We start from the raw sequence: 25,976 nt of genomic DNA, 5'->3' as shown, positions 1-25,976 counted from the left end.
TTTTTTTAAACACAGCAGTTTGGATAAAGCTGGTGTAACCCTTGCTTGGAGCATTAGCTAGTGGCTTTAACAGATTCAGAACCCCACATCAGCTGCTTTTAGCCCCACCCCCTAGTGCAAGCCCCATTGTTCTCATGGGCCCCAATCTGATCCTTTTCTGGGGACCAGAGTTCCATGGACACCATCCAATGTGTCAAGGATTTCTCAAGAGGTCAATTTCACAGTTTCTGGCACATAAATGCTTGCTAATTTATTGATTAATAAGTCATAATCACAATACTTGCCATGATGCTTATCAAATGAGAAATGACACCTCTGACCGATGATGATGTCCACAAGCAAATTGCATCCATGAGAATCTCATGTCAAGAGCAACCAAGGATTCCAGCAAGTATGGAGGGACCATCTTGCAATGACCTTCATTGAACATGTAATATTTGTATTTCTGTCATAGTTATTTACTCTTTAAGAAAATACTGATCTCTCTCCTAGAAGAGATAGATGGAGAAATGTCTCTCCACACTCCAGGTTATAAGGGGGAGAAAAATGTTTCTTTAAAAACACACCCATAGAGAAGGACTTTGATGTGAAAAAAAAAGTCTCCTAAGAGGCAGAGGAGAATCCTGAAGTGTGTCCAGTGGATGAAGAATGTGCACCGAGGAAAAGGAATAACCAAAGGCTACTGAACCATTAGAGCTAAGTATGCTGCCCCTTTTCTGCTCCACAGACAGTCTGTTATTGACTTAAATATCCTTTGTTTGGAGTTCTAAGAGAAACCATTGTTCTGACCTAGAGTTCTAAGAAAATTGCTTGTTCATTTTGAAAGTGACAAGCTGTCGTACACTACAGAGATGAGGACAGCAGACAGCTTTATAATTGTAGCACAAAGGTAGTTTATCTGATTATAGACCCAAGATGAGAATTTGGTGAGCTCATAACTCAAATAGACAGTCAGCTACAAGCCTCACAGTGACATAGGACTAGGAAAACCGAAGGAAGCAGATAGAATTAGACTAGAAAACATGTGCCACCATAGAGCTTAATTCCCAAGGTTGAAGGCATAACTAATTGGTCTCGGTTACCGAAAACGCCCTAAAGATGCTGATTGTTTATGAGTGTTTGGTAATAGTAAATCAGTATGAATGTGACGAAAAGTTCAACTAAAAAACATTCCAGGACCTTCTCAGCTGTGAATCAGAGCCCAAGGAAAGACGGTCTTGGATTGGTCACAACCAGGAGGAGAAAGCTCCCAGTATCTGAATGAAAGATAGCATGGAATGTGGAACCACAGCCCAGAACCACCAGCCTCTTGGTGTCATGAGGGAACAAGGGACAAAAGACCCAAACCTTTCAATGGGAAACTTGCCCCTTGGAAATGAAGGAGTAACAGATATCTTTTGGAAGGGTACAGGAATGATGAGTGTATGACAAAAAGGAAGTAGTTTTGAAATATGAAAAAAAGGATTCCTTTTTGCTATACACACCACCCTTATGTCTATCCAAAAGATGACTTTTCTATAGTAAAGAGTCAACTTTGGGAAACAAAGATAGGGATAGAGGTCTGGGGACTTTACCCTCCACTTTTCTAGATGATGTAAGAAATCCAAAATCAAGGTACCATTAGGGAAAAAAAGCACTATATTTTAACTATGGGCAAGCTGACTGTTAATTTGTTCATTTCATTTACAGAGATAACTGTCACTTGGTTGAGAGAAAATTGATGGTCAAGGAACCAGTGTTCTGTAAATAAGCAAGTACCAGAGGTTGATTTGTTTTCAAGCAAGGTGATCATTTTGAGTAAGAACTAAAAACAAACTTTGTTATTCAGAAAATATTGGAGAAACTTCGTATTATCTGCAGGATGTTCACATGGGAGAAGAGACAATTACATGACATGCACCAAAAGCCTAACATATCCAATACCAAGCACGGGGGCAGACACATCGCAGGTGCTTAGTTTAATAGATGTCTGGTGACTTGACCTCTGTCAATCTCTATTCAATACTGAATCAGTAACCTAAGACTATTGAAACTCAGCATGATCCAGGGTCAGCAAAGGAAACTGATTGAAAAGATGTATGTGCTCATCCTTCGTTGCCATGCCATCAAAGAAATAATGACGTGACTTGCACTTGACTTTGTTTTTGAGTGACAGAGGGCTGGAAAGCTCCTTTGAGCTGAAAGTTCCTTTGCTTTCCCAATTGAAAAGATGGTGCCTTGAGAAAGCCCCAAATTTTCCTAGAACTGAGGAGGGGCAGCCAGAGGATGAGGTTATCATTGTGTGTTGTTCGTGATAATCATTTGACATTATCTGAACCTCAATAAGGGCCAAAGCCTGAACTAATCAACCAGAAGAAGAAGGCCCTCAGCCAAACAGACACTTCCTTCTTTTTTCTCTGAATTTACTCTGGGAATGCTCCCGTGTCAACAAGGCCAGAGGGAGCTGTCCAGAGCACTCTTAACGCCAAGGACAGAGTGCCTTAAGTACACACTACCTTGTATAATGAGACTTTTTCTTATCTTAATATTTTATGGACATATACTAGGAAAGAAAACAGATATCATGGGTCATAATTTCAATTGACATTTTGTCAACTCTCTTATCTTATTGTATTTACCACCTATTCAATTAAGAAAACTCCTTTCTCATACTATAGTTAAACATAAATGGAGATCATAAATTTGAGTGACACAGACATGCTGAGTTGGGATTATTCTAAAACATATTTAAGGCTGGTTATTCTTTTATCAGACAGTCAGAAGTTTCCTTCTGGCTCCGTAATCATGTATCTACTAGCTGTAAGGGAATAAACAGTATGAATATACATCACCTGGCCTGTTTGCCTCTTTTAAACAAACTTTCAGGTCGCCAGTAGCCACATCCCACCCAAGTACAGACAGCTCCTCCCTGACCTCCTTAGTCAGAAGAAAGTGGCAGGGAGCAAAGATTAGCCACATTTTGTCCTAGCGGGCCAGTTGTCTGGAGGGAACAGGTCCCCAGTCTCCCTCTTCATTTCCTTAAAGCACCACACAAAAGGGATCACCAACAGGAAGCCTCCCCTGATCCCCAGATTAGCAAGGCCCTTTGTCCTGGAACTACATGAAGTCTTTCACGCTTCTCTAAGCAAGATCTCATAGAGACCATCCAGCATCGATTCTAGAAAAACCCAGCAGAACACACATGTGCACACACAGACTTCTAGAAAGATACAAGCAGAGCCAGAAACACACACATTGGATGGCTATTCATTCAATCCACACTGTTGGGCAGATTCTGTGGTGCTGGGCACTGGAGACACAGAGAAAACCTCAAAAGCTTCGTCGAGGTCTGAGGGTGTGTCCTAAGTGCCTTTGGAGATGGAGAGCTCCCATCCCCTGGCCCTTCAGATGGGCCAGATGCTCCTTGGTAGGTAGGTTGTAGAAGGACTTATCGTTGTGCTTGAGCACAGTGGTCTCTAGTCCCTTCCTTTTGTGGCTGATCCAGGATGGGTGCAAGGGAGCTCTCTGAGGGCAGAAGCCCTAAACTTTGTGGCTCCGCAGTCCCTCTTCACAAGGTTTTGCCCTGATTAGATGCTTGTTGCATTCAAATGAATTGACTCCCTAATTAGATTAAGGTCCCTGGAGGCAAGTGGTGACTTTGCCTTGCTTGGAGTTTTGTTTCTTTCTCCTAGCCCCTAGCCTGTCATTTTGTACACAGCAGGCACTTAATAAATGCTGGATGACTTGGATTGAATCCCCCTACTAAACTCTGCACATTAGTAGAGAGATTTTTAATTCCAGGAGTTCTCCACACTGATGAATCACAGGTTCAGAATGAATGAGGAAAAAAAACAAACACCTAAATTCTCAGGTCTATCTTTAGTGAATAAATGTGGGAGCTCCCTCACATGAGTGGCTTGGTGTCAGCTTCAAGGTCACCAACAACTGGCTTTTCTGGTATGGAGAGTACATGGTAGATGGCTTCCAGAGGGATTCAAAGTTCACTGAGGCCTCTCTGAACACTCCCTTCCTGCTTTGGACGCAGGGCAACCATGCACTCATAGCCACGGGTGCCATCATACAGGCCAGCAGCAGGGACCTAGCCAACTGCATCCAACCTTCTAGGCCACCAGTTCTCAGACACCTTCCTGTCCACACCCCTGGGAGGCATGATGGGCCTCAGCCTGGAGTTCTGATTAGAAGCAGGATGGGCAGGGGTGCAGTCCCAACCTGGGAAGCTTAGAGCAGACACCAGGAGACTGAGAGCCTGGCCCATGTTAATGAGTCTCTGTAAAGCCTCACTCTCCCCAGTAAAGGTTAAAGCATCTGAAAAGTAGGAGCCCAATAACCTTGAGTCCTCATTTTACAGAGGCCCAGAGAAAGTAGTTGACACCCAAAATCACAGAATGAGTCTAGAAATTACAGATTCTGAAAGGCAGAGGGGGGCTTAGAATCTCACTCCCTCGTTTTAAAGGGATTCCAACTGCCTCATTTTAAAGATGGGGAAACTGAGGACCAGAGAGATTAAGGACCTTCCCTAAAGGTAGTCCACAATCCAGTCTATAACCATTACACCTAAGGCAGGCCACGTGCTGAGAACTAACCAGACTGGCCCTCACATTTTAGAGAAAACAGATGAATGTTTCAGGAGTCTACATAGAGTCTACATACATCTGCCAAGAAGATGGGGGGAGGGCTTCTTCAACATCACTCAGCTTGCCCTGGGACTGTCTAGTCTCAGACTGTGTGGGTACCCTCAATTCAAGGTCCTTCTCTCCATTATTCAGGGTCCCTGTGATAGACTGGCCTTTTTGTAGTTCTGAATGTCAGTGGCCCTGCCTCTGTTTCCCTTTCATTTCCCCTCCATCACTCCCTGACCCCTCTGTGTCTCCGCCACTGCAGGCTATTCTGTTTTACTCTGCGGGAATGGCTCTTACTCTGTGCTGGTTTCTGTCCTACTCTGCTGGTGTTTGTGTGCCACTGTGAGTGTCTGTGTGTTTGTGAGTTTCTGTCGGGATGTGTGTGGCTATCTTCTGTGGCTCCTGACCCATGGGTTCCCTGTCTGCTGGGTGTCTGTCCCCGGCAGAGCTCCCCTCCTGCAGGGTCCCATCACCATTCCTCCACCCCCAAGTCCCAGAGTCTGCTGGTCCCCGGCTCTGCGAAGTCGGTGCAGAAGATGCTAGGGGTAGGGCCGGAGCAGTCCAGAGTTGGACTTCCAGTCAGAGCCTCCAGCCAATCGGCCGCCTCCAGGGCACGCCCCGGTCCAGGCGATGGGGAGCTGGCAGGGGATGGAGGCCAGGAGGAGAAGACCGAGGACAGACCCTCGGAGCCCGGCGGCGGGGATGGAGACAGGAGGTCGAAGGAGCCCGGGAAATCCAGCGGGGGTGGGGGCAGAGCTTCTGAAAGCAGCAGAGGGGCAGGAGAGAAGGAAGGGGCGATCAGACTTCTCCGGCCCGCCCAGATCCCTCGGGCAGGGGACCTGGACCCAGGTGTCCGGTGACCTCATTTCTCGCTCCCCCCCCGGAGCCCAGGAGCTCCTTTTCCCCAGGCACCATCACTTGGTCACCACAAGCGATCAGCCTCTGCCCCCGACCCTCATTCACCCCCATCCTCACTGTCCCGCATTCACGTCTCACCTGCCAGTGGCTCCAGAGGCTCGTTCAGAATGTCCTGGATCGAGTGATGGGGGATGAGCTGGGGAGGGAAGGTGAGCGAGGAGGTTAGTGACCCCTTCCTCTGGGCTTGGCCCTCCCCCTGCCCTTTTCCCCGGTATCCCTCCCCCAGCCCCGCATCTCCTTCCCTCCTCCCACACCTGCGCCCGGCGGATGGCCTCTTGGAGTTCCTCTTCCAAGGACAGGACTCGGGGCGGGGCGGGAGGAGCAGGCGGGGCCTCGGGGGCAGCTGGGCGGGTCCAGGGCTGAGGGGATGCGCAGAGAGCTCAACCCCACCCCACCACCGCCCCTCCCGGCCCCGCCCCCTGCCCTAGCCCCTCCCTCTGCTTTTCCTTTCTCCCGCTCCTGGCCCTGCCCCCCGTCGTGGTCCCGCCTCTTGCGACGCCCTTTTCCAGACCCGCCCTCGCCCATCTGGGGCTTCTCACCGGTCCTCCTCCTGTTCCCTCCCCCTTTTCTGCTTTCCTGCCCTCCTCCCCCTGGCCGGCACTCACGGACTTGCCCGCTGTTCTAGGAGGGGCCTGGGGCTCCGGGCGAGGTCGCGGACGGGACCTGGGCTTCGCGCTGGAGCTGGGGCTGGCACGGGAGCGGACCCCGGGGCTCCGCACCGGCCGCGGCAGCGGCAGCTGCCTGTCCCGGGCCCCGGCCCCCCGCAGCCGCTCCAGCAGGGCGGGTTTGGGCCCGGACACCGGGAGGCCCCGCAGGCGGAGCTGCTGGCGGAGCTCCGAGACCTGCGGGCAGGCGGACGCGTGCACTCTGAGGCTGGGGGATTGGGCGGCTGGGAGAAAGGATTCCCGGATCCCCGAGGCGGCGGGGGAGCCTGAGACCTCGAGGGGGAGGCTGGCGAAAGCTTTCCCAAGTCCCGAGGGAACTGAGGTGGGACCTCGAGGGGGAGGCTGGACGACAGGATTCCCATGACCCCGATGGAGCTGGACTGGGACAGGAAAGCCTGGGATCTAGAGGGGAAGACTTGAGGAAGGGACGCCGTGGGCCCCCATGGGGCGGGGTTCTGAAAGGGAATATCTGGGACTCAAAATGGGGCAAGAGCACCTGGAGCTTCAAGGAGGAGGAACTGTGAAGGGACACCTGCTCTCCCTCAGTCTGAGGAGTCGTGAAAGGGGGTCTCCTGTTTCCCTCCAACTCACCGTCAGCTCCTCTAGTCGGAGGGTCTGAAGCTCTAACTTGGGCTTAGGGACCAATGGTCGGGGGACCTCTGGGAATTCGGAGCTGTCCTGGAGTCCCGTTCTTGACCCCCAATCCCTGCAATGCATAATGGAAGATTCTAGAGTCGGACTCTGGGAGGGAAGGATTGATCCCCTTGGGAGCCAGGACCCCTAGTTAAGGAAAGAGAGAGATTGGAGCTCCTTAGGTGTCTGGATTGAGTGAAGTGCTTCTGAGGCCCGACTGGTTGAGAGGGCTGGCACCCTCGGAGCTAGGACACAGAGAGGCCAAGGGCCCAAGGCAAGGCGGGGATTGTCTGGCAGGGTCCTGGAACTGCTGGACAGAACCTCACCTGGGCAAAGACAGGTCCTGCTTGTGCCCTGGGAGCTGCCCATCCTCCCTGGGGGGGCTTCCCTGGGCCGGCGCCCCTGTCCCTGGCCCTCCACGGTGTTCTGGGGGCACGTACGCGTGGTACTTGAGTGGTTTCAACCTGGGCCTGGGCTCCCTCTGGTGACTGTCTCCCTTGGCCTGTCAAAGGATTTCCAGCGCAGGTTAGGCGCCCTTCCCCTAGCCGGAACTACACTTCCCATGGAGCCTCTGGCCAAAGCCCGGCCGAATCGGCTCTGCGGAATTCTGGAAGTTGTAGTTCAGAAAGCATTCCTTGAGGGCAGGCCAGGAGCCGCGGAGCACACCCGCAATGACCCAGACGCCCCAAAGAAACCGGAGTGCCAAGGCTTGAGGGAGAATCTCGAGAGGACTGCCCAGCCCTGACGGAGGGCTTCTCAGTCCCTGGCTCACCTTCTTTAAAGACACCCCAGAAAAGGGGAGGCTTGTTGGACTAGGTTTGGTTTCCCCAGAGTCACAGTACAAGGGGGAGGAACTGGTGATGGAGGCTTGGTCGGGGGGTGAGGCCGAGATCCAGGGATCCACTGTAAGAAGAAAGGATGAGACGGAGACCTAAGGAACGGATGAGCAACCCCTCATCCCTTCTCATTTTGTCCTATTGAAAGTCACCCCCTTGTCTTCCCTACCACAAACTTCTCCTATGTCCACTCTAATCACACTGTGGTCCAGTAAAGCATTGGTCTGATCCTGTTCCTACTCTGCTCTAGAACTTTCAGTGACTCCCTATTACCTCTGGGATCTTCTTTGGTAAAGTCCTCCACAGTGTGGCTCTAGCCTCCCCTTTCCAAGGTTCTTTCGCATGAGTTCTCCCCATGCGCTCTAATTTCCAGCTTTTTTGTTTGTTTTGATCTGAAGCCTCAGTGATACAGGAATCTGCCTAGCCTACAACTGGGACTAAGTAAATGTTTGGACTGAATTTCAAAATATCGTGGTGGGATAGGGGCTAAGAAAGGCATATCTGGGTACTTGGGGAGGTGGGGGGAACAGGACAAAAGTTGGAGCTTCAATATTGAGTCTCTGAGTGGGAAAGAGAGATGAGGAAGGAGCTACCTGAATCCCTAGGTGGAAAAGACTGGGTGAAAGAAGGCTGTGTTCCCCAGGGGCCGGGAGCTTGGGGCAGACGCTGGGGTCCCCTGGATCCATTAGTGGGGAGAAGGGTTGAGTGAGTAGAGGCCTGGGACCCAGTCGAGGTCTGGTCAGGCTTCTGCCCACTCTCACGCTGGTCCTGAGATCTCCGGTGGATCCGGAGCTGGAGGACTAAAGGAAAGCCGAAAACGGGGTCAGGGAGATCAGGCCCCGCCCCCCACGCCCAAGTCCCCCGCCCCCCTTCTGTGCTCTAGCCCGAAGGTCAGATGGGAACCAAGCCTGAGCTTAATGCTTGGGGGGAGGGGGAAGTCCTGTTCTCCCAGCGGCCACTGGAGAGCCTAGGACACAGGGCCCTTGCACGCTTGACCTCTTGGCACCTGTATTCCCTCCTCACACACTCCCTCCCTTCCCCATCCCTTGCATATTGGTCTTGCACACTCACTTCCCCGCCCTTGCTCTTAACACGGACACAACACTTCTTTCCTTGCACATTGACCCTTCGCCCTTCCTCAGTCCCCTTACACACGCAGGCCGTGCACCGATCTCCCCGTGCACCCCCATTTCTGCACAAACGGCCCTCCCGGCTAGATCCCCTCACCGGAGCGGAACTTGGAGCGGATGAGCTGGGAACACTGGGCCGAGGCAACGAGGGTCATGGCCAGGAAGGGGGCGGAGAGGAGCTGGTCTGAAAGGCGGGGGGTGGGGGCCTCCCGGAGCGAGCAGAGGGTCAGATTAGAGGGCCAGGGCAGGAAGACATTACTCAAGCGGAGGGGTAAGGAACTCTTGCGTGTCTCCCTGGGGTCCAGGACATCTAGGTCCCCAAGGGAAATAGAATTTGGGGAAAGGAGCAGCAGAAAATTTGGGAGCTGGGAACGCCTGGTTCCTGGGTAAAGAGGGAGTGGAGAACGGATGGGAGTTGAAGGGATGGGGTAGTTGAGGTCCCAGATGCCAGGGTAGGGGCTGTGGGTCTGAACTTCTAAGTCCCTGAAGGCACAGAGACTGGGGTGGGGCGGGTTAGGGGCAGGAAAAAAATAGGACGCCCTCTCCCTCGAGGAAGGTTGGGGGGCATCTCACCAGGTGGAATCAGGGCCGCTGGAGTGCAAAGTATCTAGCCTGGTGCAACCGCAAGGCTTGAGACCCCAGGCCCCGCCCTCTCAGGCCAGACCAGCCCGTACTCCGCCCATTCGCTACTGCCCGGGGTTCTCCAGAAGAGATTTAGGAGTCACTGGCCTATGGGGTCCTCTCCCGGTTTGGGGAGTCAGGGTGGGGAGAGAGGGGACGGGGTGGGGGTGGGGAGGAAGGTGGTGGAGGATGGAAGGCCCCGACGCCTGGGTCCCGAGGCTCCCTTACTCCGTGCTCTGACCCTGGTGCCGGGGGAGGGAGGGAAAGGGGAAAGGCATTGGGGTGGCCTAGGAGGGGGAGGGGAGAGGGCCGGGGCCGCCAGGGATGGACAGTCGCAGGTGCGGGGGCGCGGCCCCCAGCGGGAGCCACCTGTTGCTAGTTTTTTCCCTGACGCTGCGCTGGGTGTCAGGTTCGGGGGAGAAAAGAGTTCAATCTGGGGCCTGGGACGCCTGGGTCCCCTGGGGTCTGGGGCCGACAAAGCGAACTCTTGGGTTCCCGAGGTTAGGGGAATGGCCACAGGGACCCCAGTGGTGCCTCAGTGGTTAAGAGAGCGAACGCCCGGATTCCTGAGAGGGTGACTCCGGGAGAGGGCAGTCTCTGAATTGGCGAGGAAACTCCGGGGTTCCCCGAAGGGTTTGCGCTTGGGGACAGGAATCCTTGGATTTCCGAGGGGGGTGAGGCTGGGAAGACCCTGGGACACCCCAGAGGCGGCGGCGGGGGGTTCCTTAGGTCTCCAAGGGCGCAAGGCCTGGGGATGGGACTTATGAATCTCCAAGGCATGGGGAGGGAACTGCTGAGCCCCGGGGTGCGGGGGGGGGGGGGGGGAACAGCTGGGAAAGGGCATCTCAGAAGGTCCTGGGCTTAAAAAGCGCTCCTGCTTCTCCGAGGAGGGGGGGCGGGAATCCTGGGATCTCCGAGGGTGGCAAGACTACAAGAGGCCCTGAGGTACCCCTGGGGCTGGGGGTCCCAAGGGTCTCTAAGGAAGTGGCGCCTGGGGAGAGGACCTTTGCCTCCTCGAGGCTCGAAGGACTCCTGGATCCCGGAGAGGGGATGCCCGGGTGCCAGAAAACCTGAGATCCCTCGGGACACGTTCTCCACCAGGACATGCTTCGGGTTCAAGCCCCGAATTTCTTTATTTTTCCGGAAAAAAAAATTAGGCCAGCCCAAAGAACGCCCGAGAACTTCAACTCCCGGCAGGCCCGGGAACGCCCCCGCGTGTTCTTTCCAGGCTTAAGACCTGGGACTAAGGAAGAAGGGGGAGGGGCGGAGTGGAAGGCAAGCCCCAAGCGCAGGCGCCGGATCACAGCGACGCAGTCATGGGGAGCGCATGGCGCTGATTGGCCGGCAGCTCTTTCTGCTCCAGGTCCCAGAGCAGGCGGCGGAGCCTGCGCAGTTCGGCGTGCAAGGAATCATCCGTCACGGGCCCCGAAAGGCGCAGGCGCGAACCACCCAGCGGCAGGATCAGGGGCGGGTGCGAAGAGAAGCTCTCGAAGATGTCACCTGGAGGGATGGGGAGGGATAGTTAGAGCGGAGTTCAGATCTCTAAAGGAATTGGGGAGTCCGGCTGCTGTGCAAAGGCCTCAGTTACCGGAGTGGGCGCTCTCTTTTCCACTCCCCGGCTACGGCCCCGCTGCCTGCTCCGGCTAAGAGAACTACAACCCCCAGCAGCCCGTGCGGCTATGTCCTTTTTCGGCTGCCCCCTGCCGCGAGGCACGGCGGGATTTGTAGTATTTTTGTAGCCAGACACTCCCAATTCCCAACCGTTTGGGTCTGGTTAATGGAAGAGCTGGGCGTCTGTGGAGCTGGGGGAAAGAGCCCCTGTGGCCGCTGTGGAGGGCATCAGAGGAGCATAGTTCTAGAGGTGGGAGGAACGTCAGGGCTTCTCCAGCCCAGCTTGCTCATTTTACAGATTAGGAAACTGAGGCCGGGCGGGGTTGGCGGAGGGAGCTCCTCACCAGTGTCCATAGCTTCCAGCTCCGCCGGTGGCGGCTCCCAGACTGGGGGCGGACCGCGGCCTGGGCCAAGCTGGTAGTGGCTGAGCACGTGGTGGAGCTGGGCGGGGCTCAGGGTGGGGTGCTCCGTCCGAAGACTGCTCCAGGAAGCCTAGGAGAGATCGGGGAAATCAGGGTTCGAGGTCAGAGATGTTTGAAGACCATGGTGGAGTTAGAGACCCCCGGAGCCCTACCTGGCCAGTGTCCAGACCACAGGACAAGGGCCTGGGATGCCAGGGATAGTGCTGGAAAGGGGCTCCCAAGTCATCTAGGCTAACCCCCTTAATCTGACCTAGGAAGACAGGCCCACAGAGGTGAAGGTTAAGTGACTAGCCCCAAACCACCTGGGTACTAGGTGTCATTTGGGTTCTGGACTCCCACGTTTCTAAGTAAAGTTCTAAAGTGCTGCTTGAGCAGCGCTGACGCCAGATCTCTCCTCCCTCTACCTTCCATTCCACCAAGACAGTAGCATTCAACTGGTCTTGCCAGTGTGGGCATCTCTCTCCCCATCTGTCCTGCCACCTCAGGCTTTCCCCAGGAACGTTGCTTCTGAGAAGGCTGTGACCATGTCCTGCCTCCAGAGCTCCATTCAGAATCTCTGGGATTCTGAGTTTGAATAGCCTGGAGCAAGGCTGGACTCTCCTAGCTCTGCACTTCACCCCATCTGTGACTCTGTTTTCCCTTTCCATCCATCTTGCCCAGTGGATTTCTCCTGGTCGTTCTTCCTGCCTAGAATACACACCTTATCTCTTAGAATCCTTTCTTTCCTTCAGTCTCTGCTCAACGGCCACCAACCACATGAAGCCCTTCCTGATGCCCCCAGGCATTGGGGCCATTCATTCAGTCGGTGAATATGTTGTTTATCCCATAGAATAGGGGTGGGGAACCTTCAGCCTCAAGGCCACATATGGCCTTCTAGGTCCCCAAGTGACCCTTTGACTGAATCCAAACATAGAACATGTGTCCTCTAGGCCGCAGGTTCCCCACCCCTGCCATAGAATCTAAGCTTCTTAGGGGTGAAGAACTGCTTCATTTTGTCTTAGTACATTTATTACTGTCTGGTGCTTACCAGATGCTTGCTTAAAAATGTGTGTTGGCGATTACTTCATTGTCTCTTTCTCTGCCTGTCTGCCTGCCCTCCTGCCTACCTGTCTGTCCCTATGAAGGGCTGGCGATTCATCACCTTGAGCAGGGACGTTCTTGGCACGCACAGCAGGTTTACAGCCATGGAAAGCTTTCGGAAGAACTCAGTTGCAATGTCCCCCAGCCCTGCTCCCTGAAGCCAGTCCAGAACAAGATCCAAGTTGGTCCGAATCTGCACTGCCCGAGACCATTGATAGAAGGGACGGCCCTGCCCTGGAGAAATGGGTAAAGAAGACAAGAACCAGTGATCCTCAGAGAGCAATGGCCATCTAACTGCTGAGATCTCTTGTATTTGGCCTCCCAGCCCCGCTTTCCCCCCACTCATGCTCACCCCTCTCCATTAAGGAGTTGAGCAAGGATGCGTTGGAGAAGAAAAACAGGTAGCCGAAAGTCTGGGACACGAGGTCTGGGTGCAGCTCACACTGTCGGGTCATTTCCAAGGCCGTCTGGAACACCTCCAGGGTGGGCCTCAACCCCGGGGGCATGGCAGCCAGCTCTGCCCCTGGACCTGGAAGTTCTGCCCCAGCAGTGAAAGGATTGCTGTCCAGAAGCGCCGGCAGCGTGGAGTACAGAGTCTGGACACAAGGGGGCAGAGGAAGACAATGAAGAGCTAGCCGGCTACTCACAGCAGGCCCCAAAGGCCCTCAAATCCTAGGGATAGGAAGGAAGCTGCCCAGCCCCCAAGGAGCTGGATGAGAACAGAGGTCAAAGTCTCACATCATAGCCTGAACAGGGAGGGGGGAAACTGAGGCTCAGAGAGGGACAGGAGAATGCTACCTGGAGTTCCTCCAAAGGGCAAAGAGACAATGAGGGGGAGAAGCTGTGAGGAAGCTGGACCCACAGAGGAAATGGGATGGCGGCTCATCTGGAGCAGGAAGCTGATTCAGAGTGGGAATGGCCATCCCAGCTGGGTGGGAGCCAGAAATCCTCCATTCCTAGTACCGGGAGGGAACTGAGGCCCAGGGAGGGGCAGTGCCCGGCCCCAGGGCCTACAGCACCCCAACCAGGGTTCACTGGCCCCTACTTGTGCTGGGGACAGGAAGGGAGGTCAACATCTACTGAAGGAAGTAAGGGCTGAACAGCAGCAAGTGAAGTCCAGGAGCAGGAAATGGCCTAACAGAAGCAGGCAGTAAAGGCAGGGCATAGGGCCATGCAGTCAAAGGAAAGGAGGCCCCAGAGGGCCAGCCACTGAATGACATCGACAGGATGGGCCAAAGAACTGGGGAGGGGATGAGACCCACTTGGGCCCAGGAGCCTCGAAGGAACAGGAAGGGAGGGCAATGGCCAAGTGAGAGCAGAGCAGTAGGAAATGGGGGCAGGGCTGGGGGAGGGATGAAGCCATTGAGTAAGAAATGAGGTCATAGGGCAGGGAGTGAGGTCAGCACCCATGGCGGCAAGTAAGGTCAAAGCAAATGAGGGCAGGAAGTGAGAGCTAGACCCACCTTGGTGAGGTAGTAGACTGACTGCTGGAAGGTGCACATGATGACCTCATCGAGCACAGCCATGGCCTCATCACACAGCTCAAGGTCACTGCAGAGCTGGGGGTCTGAGGATAGGCCTGGGGGAGAAGAGAGAGCTGGATACAAATGGTGGCTAGGGTCCCCACTGTCCCCCTTTGCTGGTGTGAGGGCTGTGGTACAGGAGGAAGGCAAAAGCGCTTAAGCCTGAAACGTAGGACTGGGTAGGTCCCTATAAGGGTAGCCATGGACAAGAAACACCCATCCCTGAGAGGTGGCAGACATGAGCTAGCTCACACCTACGGGCAGGAGATCCCCCCTAAGATGTAGGGCACACTGGTCAGCTAGATGCCTGGGTCTTTCCAGCCTTCCCTACAGGCACCTTATCTCTAAGATGTAGGAGATCCTGGTTGACTAGACACTTGGGTTCTATTTGGGAGAGCCATAGGGCAGGAGAAAGCTGCCCCTGAGAGGTTTGGGATGCCCAGCAGCTGGACCCCTAGGCCTCTGGAGGGCCAGGACATGCAGTCTCATCTCACCCTCCTGGTCAGCCTCTTTCTCCATGTCCAACACCTTCTCCTGCACATAGCTGAGCAGCTCAGTGGTATTCGCCATCCATGACATCAAGGGCCGAAGCTCTGCAGCCACTGCCTCAATGCTCAGTGGTACCTCTAGGGTCCCCTCTGGTTGGCTGTGGGGAAACACCCGGGCAACCCTGGGGTGACCCAGATCAGCCTCCACAGGCCCAATCCCACGCTAGGCTTCCCCTACCCCTGACCCTTGCCAACCCTAATGAGGTCTTACTTCTCTGGCTGCCGGTCTCCAATTTCCTTGATCTTCTCCTGAGGGGGCAGAAAAACAAAGTGAAAAGTGATGAGCTTAGGGCAGCAGGAAGTTTGGGAGCCAAGTGATTGAGAACTGGGGTGATGGATGAAGTAGGGTTTGTTTGCTTTTGCATGAACAAAGGGAAGGACACAGGAAGCAAGAGAAGAAATTCACCATGCCTTTGAGTTCTGGCCTCACCCACACCCCACTGGACCCCTCATTCTGCCCTCGATGGGGAGTCCCCATCTGGGTCTCACTTTTCTTCTCTGTCAAATACAGGGTGATAATAAGTGGCCTCTAAGGGTCTTTTTGTTCTGACACTCTTCGGTTCTTAAGAAAAAAACCAACAACCTATAAAATTGAGATTTGAAGTCAGTCTCAGCACTTGGCATTGTGTCTAAGATTCTATGATTCTACATTGTGTAATTCCAAAGTTCTACATATCCAAGATTCTAAAATGTTATAAGATTCCAAGATTCCAAGATCTTAGGATGCCAAGATTTTATTAGTCCAAGATCCTATGAGTCCAAGGTGGAAAAAAGAGTCCAAAGTTATGAGTCAATACAATCCCAAAGTTCAAGATCCCATAAGACCAACGTGGAAATTTCTTTTGCTTTTCTTGTTTTCCCAATTGGGGAATGAGGGGAGGAGGGAGGATGGGAGGGTGAGGATTTGGAACTAAAAATAAAATAAAACTTAATTTAAAAAATAACCTATAAATCCAAAATCCTATCAGATTTCAGGCTCAAGATTATGGATACAAAATTACAAGATTCTAAGAGTTCAAGATTCTATTAACCTAAAGTTCCACATGTCTGAGATTTTAAATAGTTTAAGATTCAATGCAGTTCTCAGATACCAAGGCAGCTAGGCTGTACATTCATGAAGTTCAAATGAGATAATATTGAAAGCATCTTGAGAACTTTGAAACATAGATAAAGTCATTATTATGATGATGAACTCAAAATTCTGACTCAAAGTTCTAAAAATCTGAGTTCAAGATTCTATGTGCTCAAGTTTTGAGTCCAAAATTATATGTCAGAGATTACAACAGTTAAAGATTATCTAAGTCTAAGGTTCTACATGTCCCAGATTCTATAAGTCTCAGATTGTATCAGATTCTTACATTCCAAGTTCAAGATATTCTGAATTCAAGATTCTGTGAATTCAAGATCCAAGAGTCTCAAATTCTTTGAGTCTAAGATTAGGAAAGTCACAAATTTTGTGTCTAAGATTCTGAGAGTTCAAAGTTCTATAAACCCAATGTTCTACAGGTCCAAGATTCTGAATCTAAGGTTCTAAGAATCCAAGTTTCAGAGTCTGAGGTTCTAAAAGGTCAAGATTACATGAGTTCAAATCCACAGTCTGAATTCAAGATTCTAAGTCTACAATTTGAAGGGTTTAAATTTCTAGAAGTTCAAGGTTTAGTTTTTAAAAAGTTCCAAATTCTAAGAGTCTAAGATTCTGTGAGTTCAAGAGTTACTTTGAAGAACTGATTCTGAATCTATGCTTATAAGAGGCCAAGATTCTCTGAGGTTTTTTTACTTTCTTTGGACCTAAAGGCAGATCTGTGAACCTAAGGTTCATAGAATCTTGAATTCTTAGGATCTTGCACTTTTGTACCCATACTCTTGAATCTGGAATCTGATAGGATTTTGGATTTATAAGTTATTTTTTAAATTAAGTTTTATTTTATTTTCAGTTCCAAGTCCTCACCCTCGCATCCTCCTTCCTCCCCTCATTCCTCAATTGGGAAAACAAGAAAAAAGAGCCACATATAGTCAAGCAAAAGACATTTTCACATTGGTCTTATGAGATTTTGAACTTTGGAACCATTTTGACTCATAATTTTGGACTCTTTTTGCACCTTGCATTCATAGGACCTTGGACTAAGAAAACTTTGGCATCATAAAAATCGTGGAATCTCTGAATTTTAGCATTTTTAAATCTTTGATATGTAGAACTTTGGAATTACACAATCTTGATTCTTAGAATTGCAGACACAGAATGCCAAATGCTGAGACTTTAGCATCTTTGATTTAAAATCTCAGTTTTATAGCAATGGATAGGAGTTGGAGAAAGGAACATATCTACAGCTATAAGTCAAGACTAACAATCCCAGTGTTGAATGGGATGCCTTGGGAGGTCATGGGTTCACTCTCATTGGAAGTTTTAAAGCCACAGCTGGATTTGTGTTTTATGTACATCTATATTGGAGTAGATCGGCTTCCAACTTCAGGATTCTGATTCTGAATCAGTTATATGAGTCTAAGATGAAAAAAACCTGGCTTTTCCCATAAGCAAACTCAAACGTATTAAAGTTCTGCCTCAGGGCCACACCTGAGCTGCGCCACAACCCCCCCCCCCCAAGCTTCCTGGTGCCCTCCCTAGGGAAGCACCCCAAGGATGCCTCACCCAGACTGCCTCCTTGACCAGGCGAGCTAGACGGCCCAACAGTCGGGGCAGATGGCCGAGCTCCAGCTCTCGGGCAGAATGCTCTACACACATTGCAAGCAGGGTGGCTGGGCCCAGTGCCGGCAGCTGCGTCCCGGTCCCCGCAGCCCGCACGATCTCGCCCAGGAGTGCCTCCTCCTCCTTGGGCCTAAAGCGCAGGACGGGCTCTCTACCATCCAAGTAGGCAGCCAGTGCCTCCCCCTGCTCCTGCAACCCTCTCCCGCAGAGGCGGCAACAGAACGCCCAGCCGGGGCCTGGAGGGGCAGCCAGGGGCCGAGCAGGGAGCCAGGGGGGCCGACCAGCCTCGGACACTCGGGGGTCTTTGTACAGGAAAAGAAAGTGTTCGCCCAGACCCAGAAGGTCACCCGGCCTCAGCTCGGCTTCCCGCAGGAGCTGCCCCCCGTTATGAGTGACAGCTGCCCCCCTGGCCGGGCGCACGCGGGCTGGGCCCTCCGCTCCTGCCCGCACGGTACAGTGTCGGGCCAAGATGTCAGGCGCGTTGAGGAAGGTGTCCACATGGGGGGCCTGCCCTCCACGGGCCCCGGAGCTGCCCCCGCCCTGTCCGAACACGTGCTGCTCCCCAGTCATCACATACACCACGAACTCCTGGGGTGGGCGAGGAAGAAGGACATAAGTGAACCCCGACTCCTCCTCATTTCTAGACCTAGGGCAGAGCCAGGCTTGGCAGAACAAACCCTGGCTCATCCTCCCCCAGGCCGGCCCTCCTCTTCTACCTAGACCTTCTCATTCCTCCCCAAAAGGGCAAACTGCCAGCGTCCCAGGGGACTCTCCCACCTCTCCTCTTAATTCTAGGATTTCTCCTCCTCCCAACCCCTCCCCTTGCAGTGATGGCCTTTAGCCTTCTGGGAGTTGTAGTCCCGCCGTCGGGGCGGCCTCACCTGTGCCTCTCGGTAACCCTTTAGCATGAGGAAATAGGGGCGGCTGGAGGGTGGCTGAATGAGACACTGCACCAGCTGGTCCCAGTCGGCGGCGGCGTCTAAGGAGTCAGACTGGGCCGGGGCTGAAGCTGGGGAGGGTGAGCCGGGCTCCCCCGGCCCCGGGGCCAAGCTGAGTGCCTGCTGTCTCCTCTCCTGCTGCCGTCGGCGGCGGCCCTGGAGGCTGAGCTCTGACACGCTGCGCCGCAGGGATAGGTTCTCGGACCGCTCTTTGGGGCCCGAGCCCGAGCCAGACGCCGTGCTGGGGGCTGGTCCAGACCCTGGTCCCGGCCCCGGGCCGGAGGCTGCCCGCGATCGGCTCTTCGGGGGTCGCCACGATGGACCTCCCAGGCCTGCAGGGGCATGGACACCAAGAAAGATGCAAACCCAGTGAGAGACAGAGAAGTAGAGACACGAACAGAGAGCGAGGAGGAGTGGGGACAGATAGAGCCACTGAGATCGAGGTGCAAAGTGAGGAGAGACACAAAAAGAGGCGACCCAGGGAGACTGGTCAAACAAACACGGAGACCCCAGGACGGAGAGGTTGGGTGGAGGGCGTGATGTGGGAGGGACAAAGACTCAGAGAACCCGGCACTAAGACAGAGACAGACCCAGGGAGACACTGGGAGTCCGGGACCGGGAGAGAGGAGACAGGATAGAGACTCAGAGAGCCCCTCACCCGGAGGGGACAAATGAGCAGAGAGTAGCAGGGAGAGGCTGCGGGTCCGGGACAGGACAGAGACCCAGAGAAAGAAAGGCTGGGGGTCTGGAATGGGAGGAGGACAGACAGGACTGAGACTCAGAAAACCCGACACTCCAAGAGAAGAAAAAAGCCCCTCCCACCTGCCGCCCCGCCCTCACCGTCCTCTTGGGCAGCGGCCGGACCCTCCTCCTCCAGTCTGCGCGCTTCCTCCCGGCCGCGCAGCTCGAAGCGCCGGCCCCAGCCAGGCCGCGGGCGCCACAGCTCCTGCACCAGCAGGGGGCGTTCCGAGTCGCCCAGGACCCGCACGTGCTCTGCCCGCCACTCCCCAGCTCCTCCGGAGGCCGCGGGTGGCCGGCCTAGAGCATCGCACAGCGCGAAAGCCTCGGCTCCTCCCCCAGAGACACCTTCGCCGCCGCCTCCAGGCAGCCCTCCGGTCGCCAGTCCGTAGCGCTCGAGGGCCTCGGCCACCAGTTCGCGGGCAGTGGAGCGGGGCGTGGCCAAGACGCTTTTATAATTGGTGCCCGAGGCGAGGCCGCAGCCGAAGATCTTCAGCACGCCCGGGGCAGGGCTGGGGCCGCCAAAGCCCGGGAGGCCCCACGAGGCCGTCTGAGGCTCGGGGCCCACAGCTCCAGCCAAGCCCGGGAGCTTCTTCTCGCTGGCCCAGCGTTGGGCCCCAGCCCCAGCCCCAGCACCGGGACCCGCCCCGCCCCCGGCAGCGCCCCCGCCCCCGGTCCCGGTCCCTGGGCCCCGAAACAGCTGGGAGATGCGCCGGGCCCGGCTCCCAGAGGCACCCCCTGCGGCCTTCACAGCCCCGACGCGACGCAGCTCCGGGCCTGAGTGACCTGAAGAGGTTGGCGCCGGGTCACTGCTGCGACTGCCCGTGTCCGAAGAGGAAGACCTGCGGATGCCAGGGATGCGCGGACCAGAGAGCCACAGAGACGTCAAGAGACAAACAGAGAGAGGCAGAACGAGCCGGGGGAGAGGAGACACGGCATCTCCCGACGTGACAGAGGCCCGGGAAGAAAGGGGGGGAGGGAGAGAGAGAGAGAGAGAGAGAGAGAGAGAGAGAGAGAGAGAGAGAGAGGAGAGAGAGAGAGAGAGAGAGAGAGAGAGAGAGAGAGTTAGAGAGAGAGAGAGAGAGAGAGAGAGAGAGAGAGGATGGACAGGTGGGAGAGGGAGACAGAGAGACAGGGAAACATGACAGACAGACGGAGGAAGGAAGAGAGAGGAGGAAAGGGAGACAAAGAGGCGGGGATAAGAAGGAGGGAGGGGAGAGAGAGACAGAAAAACAGAGAGACACAGAGAGACACAGAGAAACAGAGAGACAGAAAGAGAGAGAAAGCCGGCCGGAGGGAGAGAGAAAGAAAGACGGAGATGGACAGAGTGGGAGAGGGAGACGGACGGACAGAGAAGACAGGTGGAGGAAGGAAGAGAGGGGCAAAAGGGATCCGAAGAGGCGAGGAGAAGAGGGAGGGGGGAGAGAGGTACATAGAGACAAAGACAGAGAGAAACAGACACACACACACACACACACACACACACACACACACACACAGAAAGGAGAGAAGAAAAAGAGGGAGACTCATGAGACATGAAGAGTGGGAGCGGGGAGGACTAAGGGGGAATCAGACGCGCTAAAGCTTGGAGTTGGGTTTCTGGGGGCCCTGATACTTGGGAGAAGGGAAGATGCAGCCCCTTGATCTGTTAGAGGTAGGGTAATGGACTCCTGGGACCCAGAGAAGAAGGAGGTGGGGCTCCTAGGAGGGGCTCAAATCCCCCTGCAGTCTGGGTCTTTCGAAAGCCTGCAGGGACGTCTGAGGCAGGAAGGGGTGGGGTCTCAGATCTCTAACCACCTGGATCCCTGGAAGGCTGGCGAGGACGTAGGGGATATGGGAACCCTCAGTCGGGGCGGGGGGCTACCACTCACTTTACTGAGGCCGCGCTGGGCCAGCGGCGCCCCAGCTTCGCCAGCTGCTTCCGTGGGGAGTTGATCCAGAGGCCGGCGGGGAGATGGAGCTTCCCGAAGCGGGGGCTCCCGCTCTCCTTCCGCTCTCCTGACAGCATCTCCTGCGTGGATATAAGACCTTCTGGATTCTCAAGCGGGAGAGGGCATCGGGAGGGGACACCGCGGTTCCAGAGGGTCTAGAGGCCCTGTGCGCCAGGGACTCACCCTCCTCCCGAGGCCGCGGCCTGTGGCTCCCGAGGTGAGGCTTGGGTCCTGCTCCCGCCTGGATCCTTGTGCTCCTGGCTCTGGGTGGGAACAGGACAGGAAAAGGCAAGAGGAAGCCGGGCAGGAAGAGCGGGGAGGGGGCGTCCTGTCAGGGGAGGGGGGGGAGGGGAGCGAAGCCCGGCTAGGACGGGCACGACCTGGGCGTCCAGCGCCCCCCAGCGCTGGGCCCGTTCTCTGGTTCTTCAATTTCCTCCCCTTTGGGGACCCAGCCATCCAAGCCTAATACCATCTCCCTCAGGATCGAAAGTGACTGGATCCCTAATCCACTCTGGAACCCAGGCCCGCGCCCTTGAGCATCCAGGAGTCCCCTCCTAGACTTGAGCTGTTGGACTGAGTCACAGACGCAAAGAAAGAGGAGACATTTTTATTGACTGAAGGGTAGGGGGTGCCCCAGACCTCGGTACTCCAGGGCCGACGGCTCCATCCAGGAACACTGGCTGCTGGGATTCCCTTGGCATTACTTTCCCGCCCGGTTCAGGTCTAGGCCCGCTCTGCGGGCGCAATAGAGGCTGGAAGGGAGGCCGGAGAGAGTGAGGCAGACTGCGGCTGAAACCTTTCCCTTACCCGTGAACCCCATGCTGGTGGGGTAGCCTGTCGGGCCCTGCCCCTTCGACCCTATCCCCTCTCGGGTGGCGCCGCCCCATAGGCTTCCACCCCTCCAGCTCTGGCTTGGCCTGGGTGGTAACTACCGGGTCTGGCCGCGCCCAGTGCTCACGTCAGCGCCAGGCTCCCCAGCACTGCAGCCGCCCCACCAGCGACTAGCCCAATCAGGGTGATGTTAAGGATTCTGGCGGCATTCTGGCCTGAGTCCGCGAAGACATCTCCGTGCCCAGTGCACGGCCCGGATTCAGCCTCCAAGCCAGGCTCAGCCCCCAAGCCAGGCTCAGCCCCCAAGCCGGGCTCAGCCCCCAAGCCGGGCTCAGCCCCCAAGCCGGGCTCAGCCTCGGGCGGTAATTTTGTGGTCGGAGTCAACGTCTTCCTCGGAATCGAAGTCGAAGTCGTAGAGGACTCTTCTTCCCTATCGGACTCCTGGTCAACTGTGGGGCGGGGCTTGTGACCAGGGAAAGTCCAGTGACCGGTCGGTATGCTCGGACTCGGATGCACAATCGGATTCAGGTTTATACTTGTCTCAGTACTCGAACTGGGACTAAAATTGGGCCTTTGACCGTAATCGAAGTCGTCGAATTTTTCCTGCTCTTCAGGAATCACTGCGGGGAGGGGTCGGTGAGGAGGAGCCAGACCCAGGCCCCAGTTCACAGGCCCCGCCCCCAGGGGCTAGCCGCTAGCTCCTGCCCATTCAGGGTCCGCCCCTCACCACGCGTCCCACCCTATCCCCTGGAACCCTTCCTGAGACCCCACCCCCAGGTGTTAGCATGTAGGTGGGTCTGGGAGAAAGAAGGCTGACCCTTTACGTGATAGGTGATGACTGTGGCTGGGTTCTGCTCTCGGACGGTTCCCAAGACACAGCGATAGACCCCCGAGTCTTCCAAGGACACCATGGGCTTGGTCAGAGCGGCCTCTTGGCCGCTACTTATCAGGACTTCTGAGCCATTTGGCCAGACCTGGCCCCAGACCCCGGGGATGAACATGCAAGGGTCAGGTAGCTCTACCGCCAGACTGGGATCCTCAGCGGCGTGGGATGGCCGAGGGTTCTAGGATTCATACCGACGGCCAGGCACGACATGGGGCCCGGAAGCAGTGAGGTCACAAATGGGGGCCATGGGATCCCTGGATCACGCAGGGACCAAGAAGAGTCCGAGGGGGAAGGTTGCCCCGAAGGTAGTGCAGGCCCCACTCCCGGAGTCCGTGGGGCCCCTCAGGTATCTGGGAATAAGTACCCTGTAGAATGTGTAGTCGGTGAGCCCTTCTGCTGCTTTATGCCAACTCAGTTCGCAGTCCAAGACCATGTCCCCGTTCTCATGCACTCGCACGCTTTGTTCTGTAGATAGAAGTGACACATTAGTGTGACTTAGTCAGCCGCACCTTAGTGATGAGGTCCTACCCCAGCCTCTGACCTCCTCCCCAGCTTCCGACTTCGCTCACCACCGCAGTCGTAAGACTTTAGACAGGAGTGCACCTGCTTCTCACACCCATGACACCAGATGAGGGTCTGCATCATGAGGCCTGCGAGGGACGGCGGGAGGGGGGGAAAGGAGGGGGAGGGGTAAGGGCGAGGAACGGGGGAGGGGGCTGGGAGATGTCACCAAATCCTGAGGGGGCAAAGCCACAGGACCAGGCCCTGAGGGGCTGCAGAACTGAGGCTGGGAGGGGAGAGAAGGGTACTGAGGGCCAGGCGCTCACCGCATTTGTTGGGACAAAAACCTGTGGGGAAGAAGAGATCCGGGCTTTACCTAAGGGCCGACGAGTCTGTGCTTGGGTCCGCAAAAGACCCTGTACTTTGGGAACGAAGGGCCTATATCCTCGGGGGGAGGGGAGGGTACCTCAGAGGAAGCTTCCAATTCCCTGAGGACACTGGAGTCCCGAGATCGTGGAGGGAGTGCGGCTAGGGACCAGAGCCCTGAGCCCCTGAAAGAGGCTCAGGCTCAGGGCAAAAGGCGCTGGGGTCTCCGATGGGGCGAGGGCAAAGGGCACAAGGTTCCCCAAATGAAGTGTTGCAAAGGTCATAGGGCTCCCCGAGCGGAAGGGGGGAAATGGAGAGGGATTTCTCGAATGAGCCGGGATCCCTGACGGTGCGGAAGCAAATAGCCTGAAACTCTGCTGGGGTCTTGGCAATAGGCTCAGGGCTTCGGGTGGGGGCAGAGAGAACGCCAGAGGGCTGCCCGAGGAGGGCCCGGCGGGGGAGCCAGACACTTCAGGGCTCTTCCTCACTTTCCCTCTGGAACTCCGTTACCAGGCGAGCTAAATTCTCCTTCTGCGTATGCAGCGTCCAGGTGAGCTCCTTCAAGAGGAAATTGTCTGCAGGGGGTAGGGGGCGCACGGTCTGTGAGTTTCCCTGGACTCCCCCTTCTCCGACCTGATACCTGGAGCCCCTAGCGAAAACCCACCTCTGAGATCGCTATCTCTGATTCGCCTCAGCTCCTTCAGGAAGACCCAGGACGCTTTGTTCAGCGTGGGCTCATCTGCAGAAAGGTGGTTAGGTCGGAATAGGCCCCCCGGCGTTCAGCCAGGCTGACCCAGACCTTCCCCTTGAACAGCGCCCCCACCCCATCGCCGTCCGCGGAGTGCGCTTGAGGGGCAGGCAGGTGCCCTGGCTCCTGGGGGCCGCTCTTCACCTATGACGCCCTGGTAGGAGTCCTCCCCAAAAGGCAGCTCGCTGAATTGGCGCACAGTCTCCTCCAGCCGGCTCTTTAAAGTCTGCAGAGCTTGGGGGTCCACTTCCATGTGGCTGGGTAGGTAGTTCTGCTCCAGCTCTCGTAGTCCCGCCACCACTGCGGGATCGCAGATTATGCATCCCCACGCTCGGCGCGAGCTCAACGTCAGGGCCAACACCACGAACCCCAGGGGGAACGCGGGGCGTAGGAGACTGCTCATGCTGGTGGAACTCATCACAGCCTGAGGGAATCCCCTACGAGGTTCCTCTGGGCGTGTCCCTAAAGGGAATGGTCACAAACCCTGAGCCTGTGAGTTCCAAGGGACCCTCAAACTCTGCCTGCCATTGAGACCTCAAAGTGAAGGGGCCCTGAAAATGTAAGGGGACCCCTAGGATGAGGAAAATCTCAAAGCATCCTGAAACTGAAGAGCCTCCAACTGAGGGGGTTCCCCTAAATATAAAGGGGACCCCCTCCTAAGCCTTTGATTGTGAAGTGACCCTCAAAGATAGAAAAGATTCCAAAGCACCATAAAACCGGAGGCTGGAGCGTCACTCGGGGGCTAGGGTTTACCACTCGCTTTATTTCTACCTAGCCCCTTATTTCCTCGGAGGGAAGGAAGGACTGGGAAAGGGTTAGCATTGTCGCTTCGTCCCAGAAGGCCAGCACCCACCTTGCAGGTGAGTCACTTTAACTACATTGCCCATAAGTCACCACGCCTCGGGGACGCGGTCGTTCGGTAAGGCCACCGCTTCCGAGACGCTGCTGGGAGCTGTAGTCCCACAGCAAACAGGAAAAGTGGGCGGGACGGGTATCCCAGGACCGTCTCCGTCTCCTTCTCCTCCCCGAGCTCCCGTAGACGATCTCTAAGCCCTTATCGGGCTCGGCGAGTGTGAGTCAAGTCAGGAGACTCCCATGTGGACAGCTGCCCTCTCCTCGGACCCCGGACGGCCCCCCATTCTCCTACCCGTTCTATTGGACGCTGATGGGTGAGCGACCGAGGTGCTAGGCAAGGGCGCCCCTGTGTGATCTCATAGGGCCGTGGAATCCCGGACTGTGACTGGGAGTCTTGGGAACCCCCGAGGGGGTCAGGAGCCTCTCAGGCCCCATGGCAGCCCAAGGCAGCGGCTGCGGCTCCAGGACTACGACTCCCAGAAACCCCCGCGATAGGGGTTCCTTGACCCAGAACCCAGGGTGCATTCCCTGAAGACGAGGGGAGCCTGGGTCCCAGAGCCCGCGGGCACTGGGGAGGGTGCCTGGGCCTCCCAGTAGTGTAGACACGACATTGAGAATTTCGGTCCCAGCCTGCAAAGGGACTGGTATTTCCAGTTCTCTGCATCCTGGGACGGGAGGCACTTGAACCCTTACTTCCCAGTAGCTTCTGGGGCTCCCCCACTTTTGAAAGAGTGAGGATGACAATCTAGTCCTCCATGGGAGTGTAGTCCCCCTCCCTGAGCTTTGGAACACCCTGCCCCCACACAATGAGGTCCCTCTTTCTTTCCACAATAAAGGAGAGAAAGTTGTAGGAACAAAGATTTTTTTTATTG

At 55.4% G+C, this 25,976-nt stretch overlaps 3 protein-coding genes across 9 annotated transcripts; all 3 read right to left on the bottom strand.

Annotated features, from left to right (window-relative positions):
- Positions 1-1,736: 1,736 nt before the first annotated feature.
- Positions 1,737-9,580, bottom strand: MAMSTR (MEF2 activating motif and SAP domain containing transcriptional regulator). 4 transcript variants are annotated; one of them, XM_072607420.1, is made up of 10 exons: positions 9,375-9,574; positions 8,899-9,007; positions 8,265-8,471; positions 7,608-7,738; positions 7,162-7,337; positions 6,794-6,908; positions 6,143-6,379; positions 5,792-5,896; positions 5,616-5,673; positions 1,737-5,378 (listed from the first exon to the last, which is right to left on the bottom strand). In XM_072607420.1, the coding sequence occupies exons 2-10, from the start codon at positions 8,954-8,956 to the stop codon at positions 5,089-5,091; spliced, it is 1,377 nt and encodes a 458-aa protein (XP_072463521.1). In that variant the 5' UTR covers positions 8,957-9,007; positions 9,375-9,574; the 3' UTR covers positions 1,737-5,088. The 4 variants fall into 4 exon arrangements, with proteins under 4 accessions (XP_072463521.1, XP_072463523.1, XP_072463522.1 ...); XM_072607422.1 differs by having other exon boundaries at positions 7,276-7,337; positions 8,899-9,580; XM_072607421.1 differs by having other exon boundaries at positions 1,737-5,375; positions 8,899-9,579.
- Positions 9,581-10,512: 932 nt separating this feature from the next.
- RASIP1 (Ras interacting protein 1) lies at positions 10,513-21,510 on the bottom strand. Its single transcript, XM_072607390.1, has 12 exons — positions 21,101-21,510; positions 20,858-20,997; positions 19,089-19,828; positions 18,192-18,580; positions 17,254-17,898; positions 14,818-14,855; positions 14,553-14,704; positions 13,999-14,114; positions 12,888-13,131; positions 12,597-12,769; positions 11,378-11,525; positions 10,513-10,922 (listed from the first exon to the last, which is right to left on the bottom strand). The coding sequence occupies exons 1-12, from the start codon at positions 21,371-21,373 to the stop codon at positions 10,723-10,725; spliced, it is 3,258 nt and encodes a 1,085-aa protein (XP_072463491.1). The 5' UTR covers positions 21,374-21,510; the 3' UTR covers positions 10,513-10,722.
- On the bottom strand, positions 21,509-25,957 carry IZUMO1 (izumo sperm-oocyte fusion 1). 4 transcript variants are annotated; one of them, XM_072607416.1, is made up of 10 exons: positions 25,103-25,957; positions 24,394-24,711; positions 24,166-24,240; positions 23,990-24,076; positions 23,462-23,482; positions 23,204-23,284; positions 22,999-23,099; positions 22,566-22,722; positions 21,850-22,368; positions 21,509-21,669 (listed from the first exon to the last, which is right to left on the bottom strand). In XM_072607416.1, the coding sequence occupies exons 1-9, from the start codon at positions 25,134-25,136 to the stop codon at positions 21,872-21,874; spliced, it is 1,371 nt and encodes a 456-aa protein (XP_072463517.1). In that variant the 5' UTR covers positions 25,137-25,957; the 3' UTR covers positions 21,509-21,669; positions 21,850-21,871. The 4 variants fall into 4 exon arrangements, with proteins under 4 accessions (XP_072463517.1, XP_072463516.1, XP_072463518.1 ...); XM_072607415.1 differs by having other exon boundaries at positions 21,876-22,368; XM_072607417.1 differs by having other exon boundaries at positions 21,876-22,368; positions 25,397-25,549.
- Positions 25,958-25,976: the final 19 nt, after the last annotated feature.

The sequence above is a fragment of the Notamacropus eugenii genome, chromosome 5 (genome assembly GCF_028372415.1).
Source record: "Notamacropus eugenii isolate mMacEug1 chromosome 5, mMacEug1.pri_v2, whole genome shotgun sequence".
Taxonomy (NCBI): Eukaryota; Metazoa; Chordata; class Mammalia; order Diprotodontia; family Macropodidae; genus Notamacropus; species Notamacropus eugenii.
The sequence above is the reverse complement of the archived record's forward strand: the minus strand, read 5'-3'. Positions and strand labels throughout refer to the sequence as shown.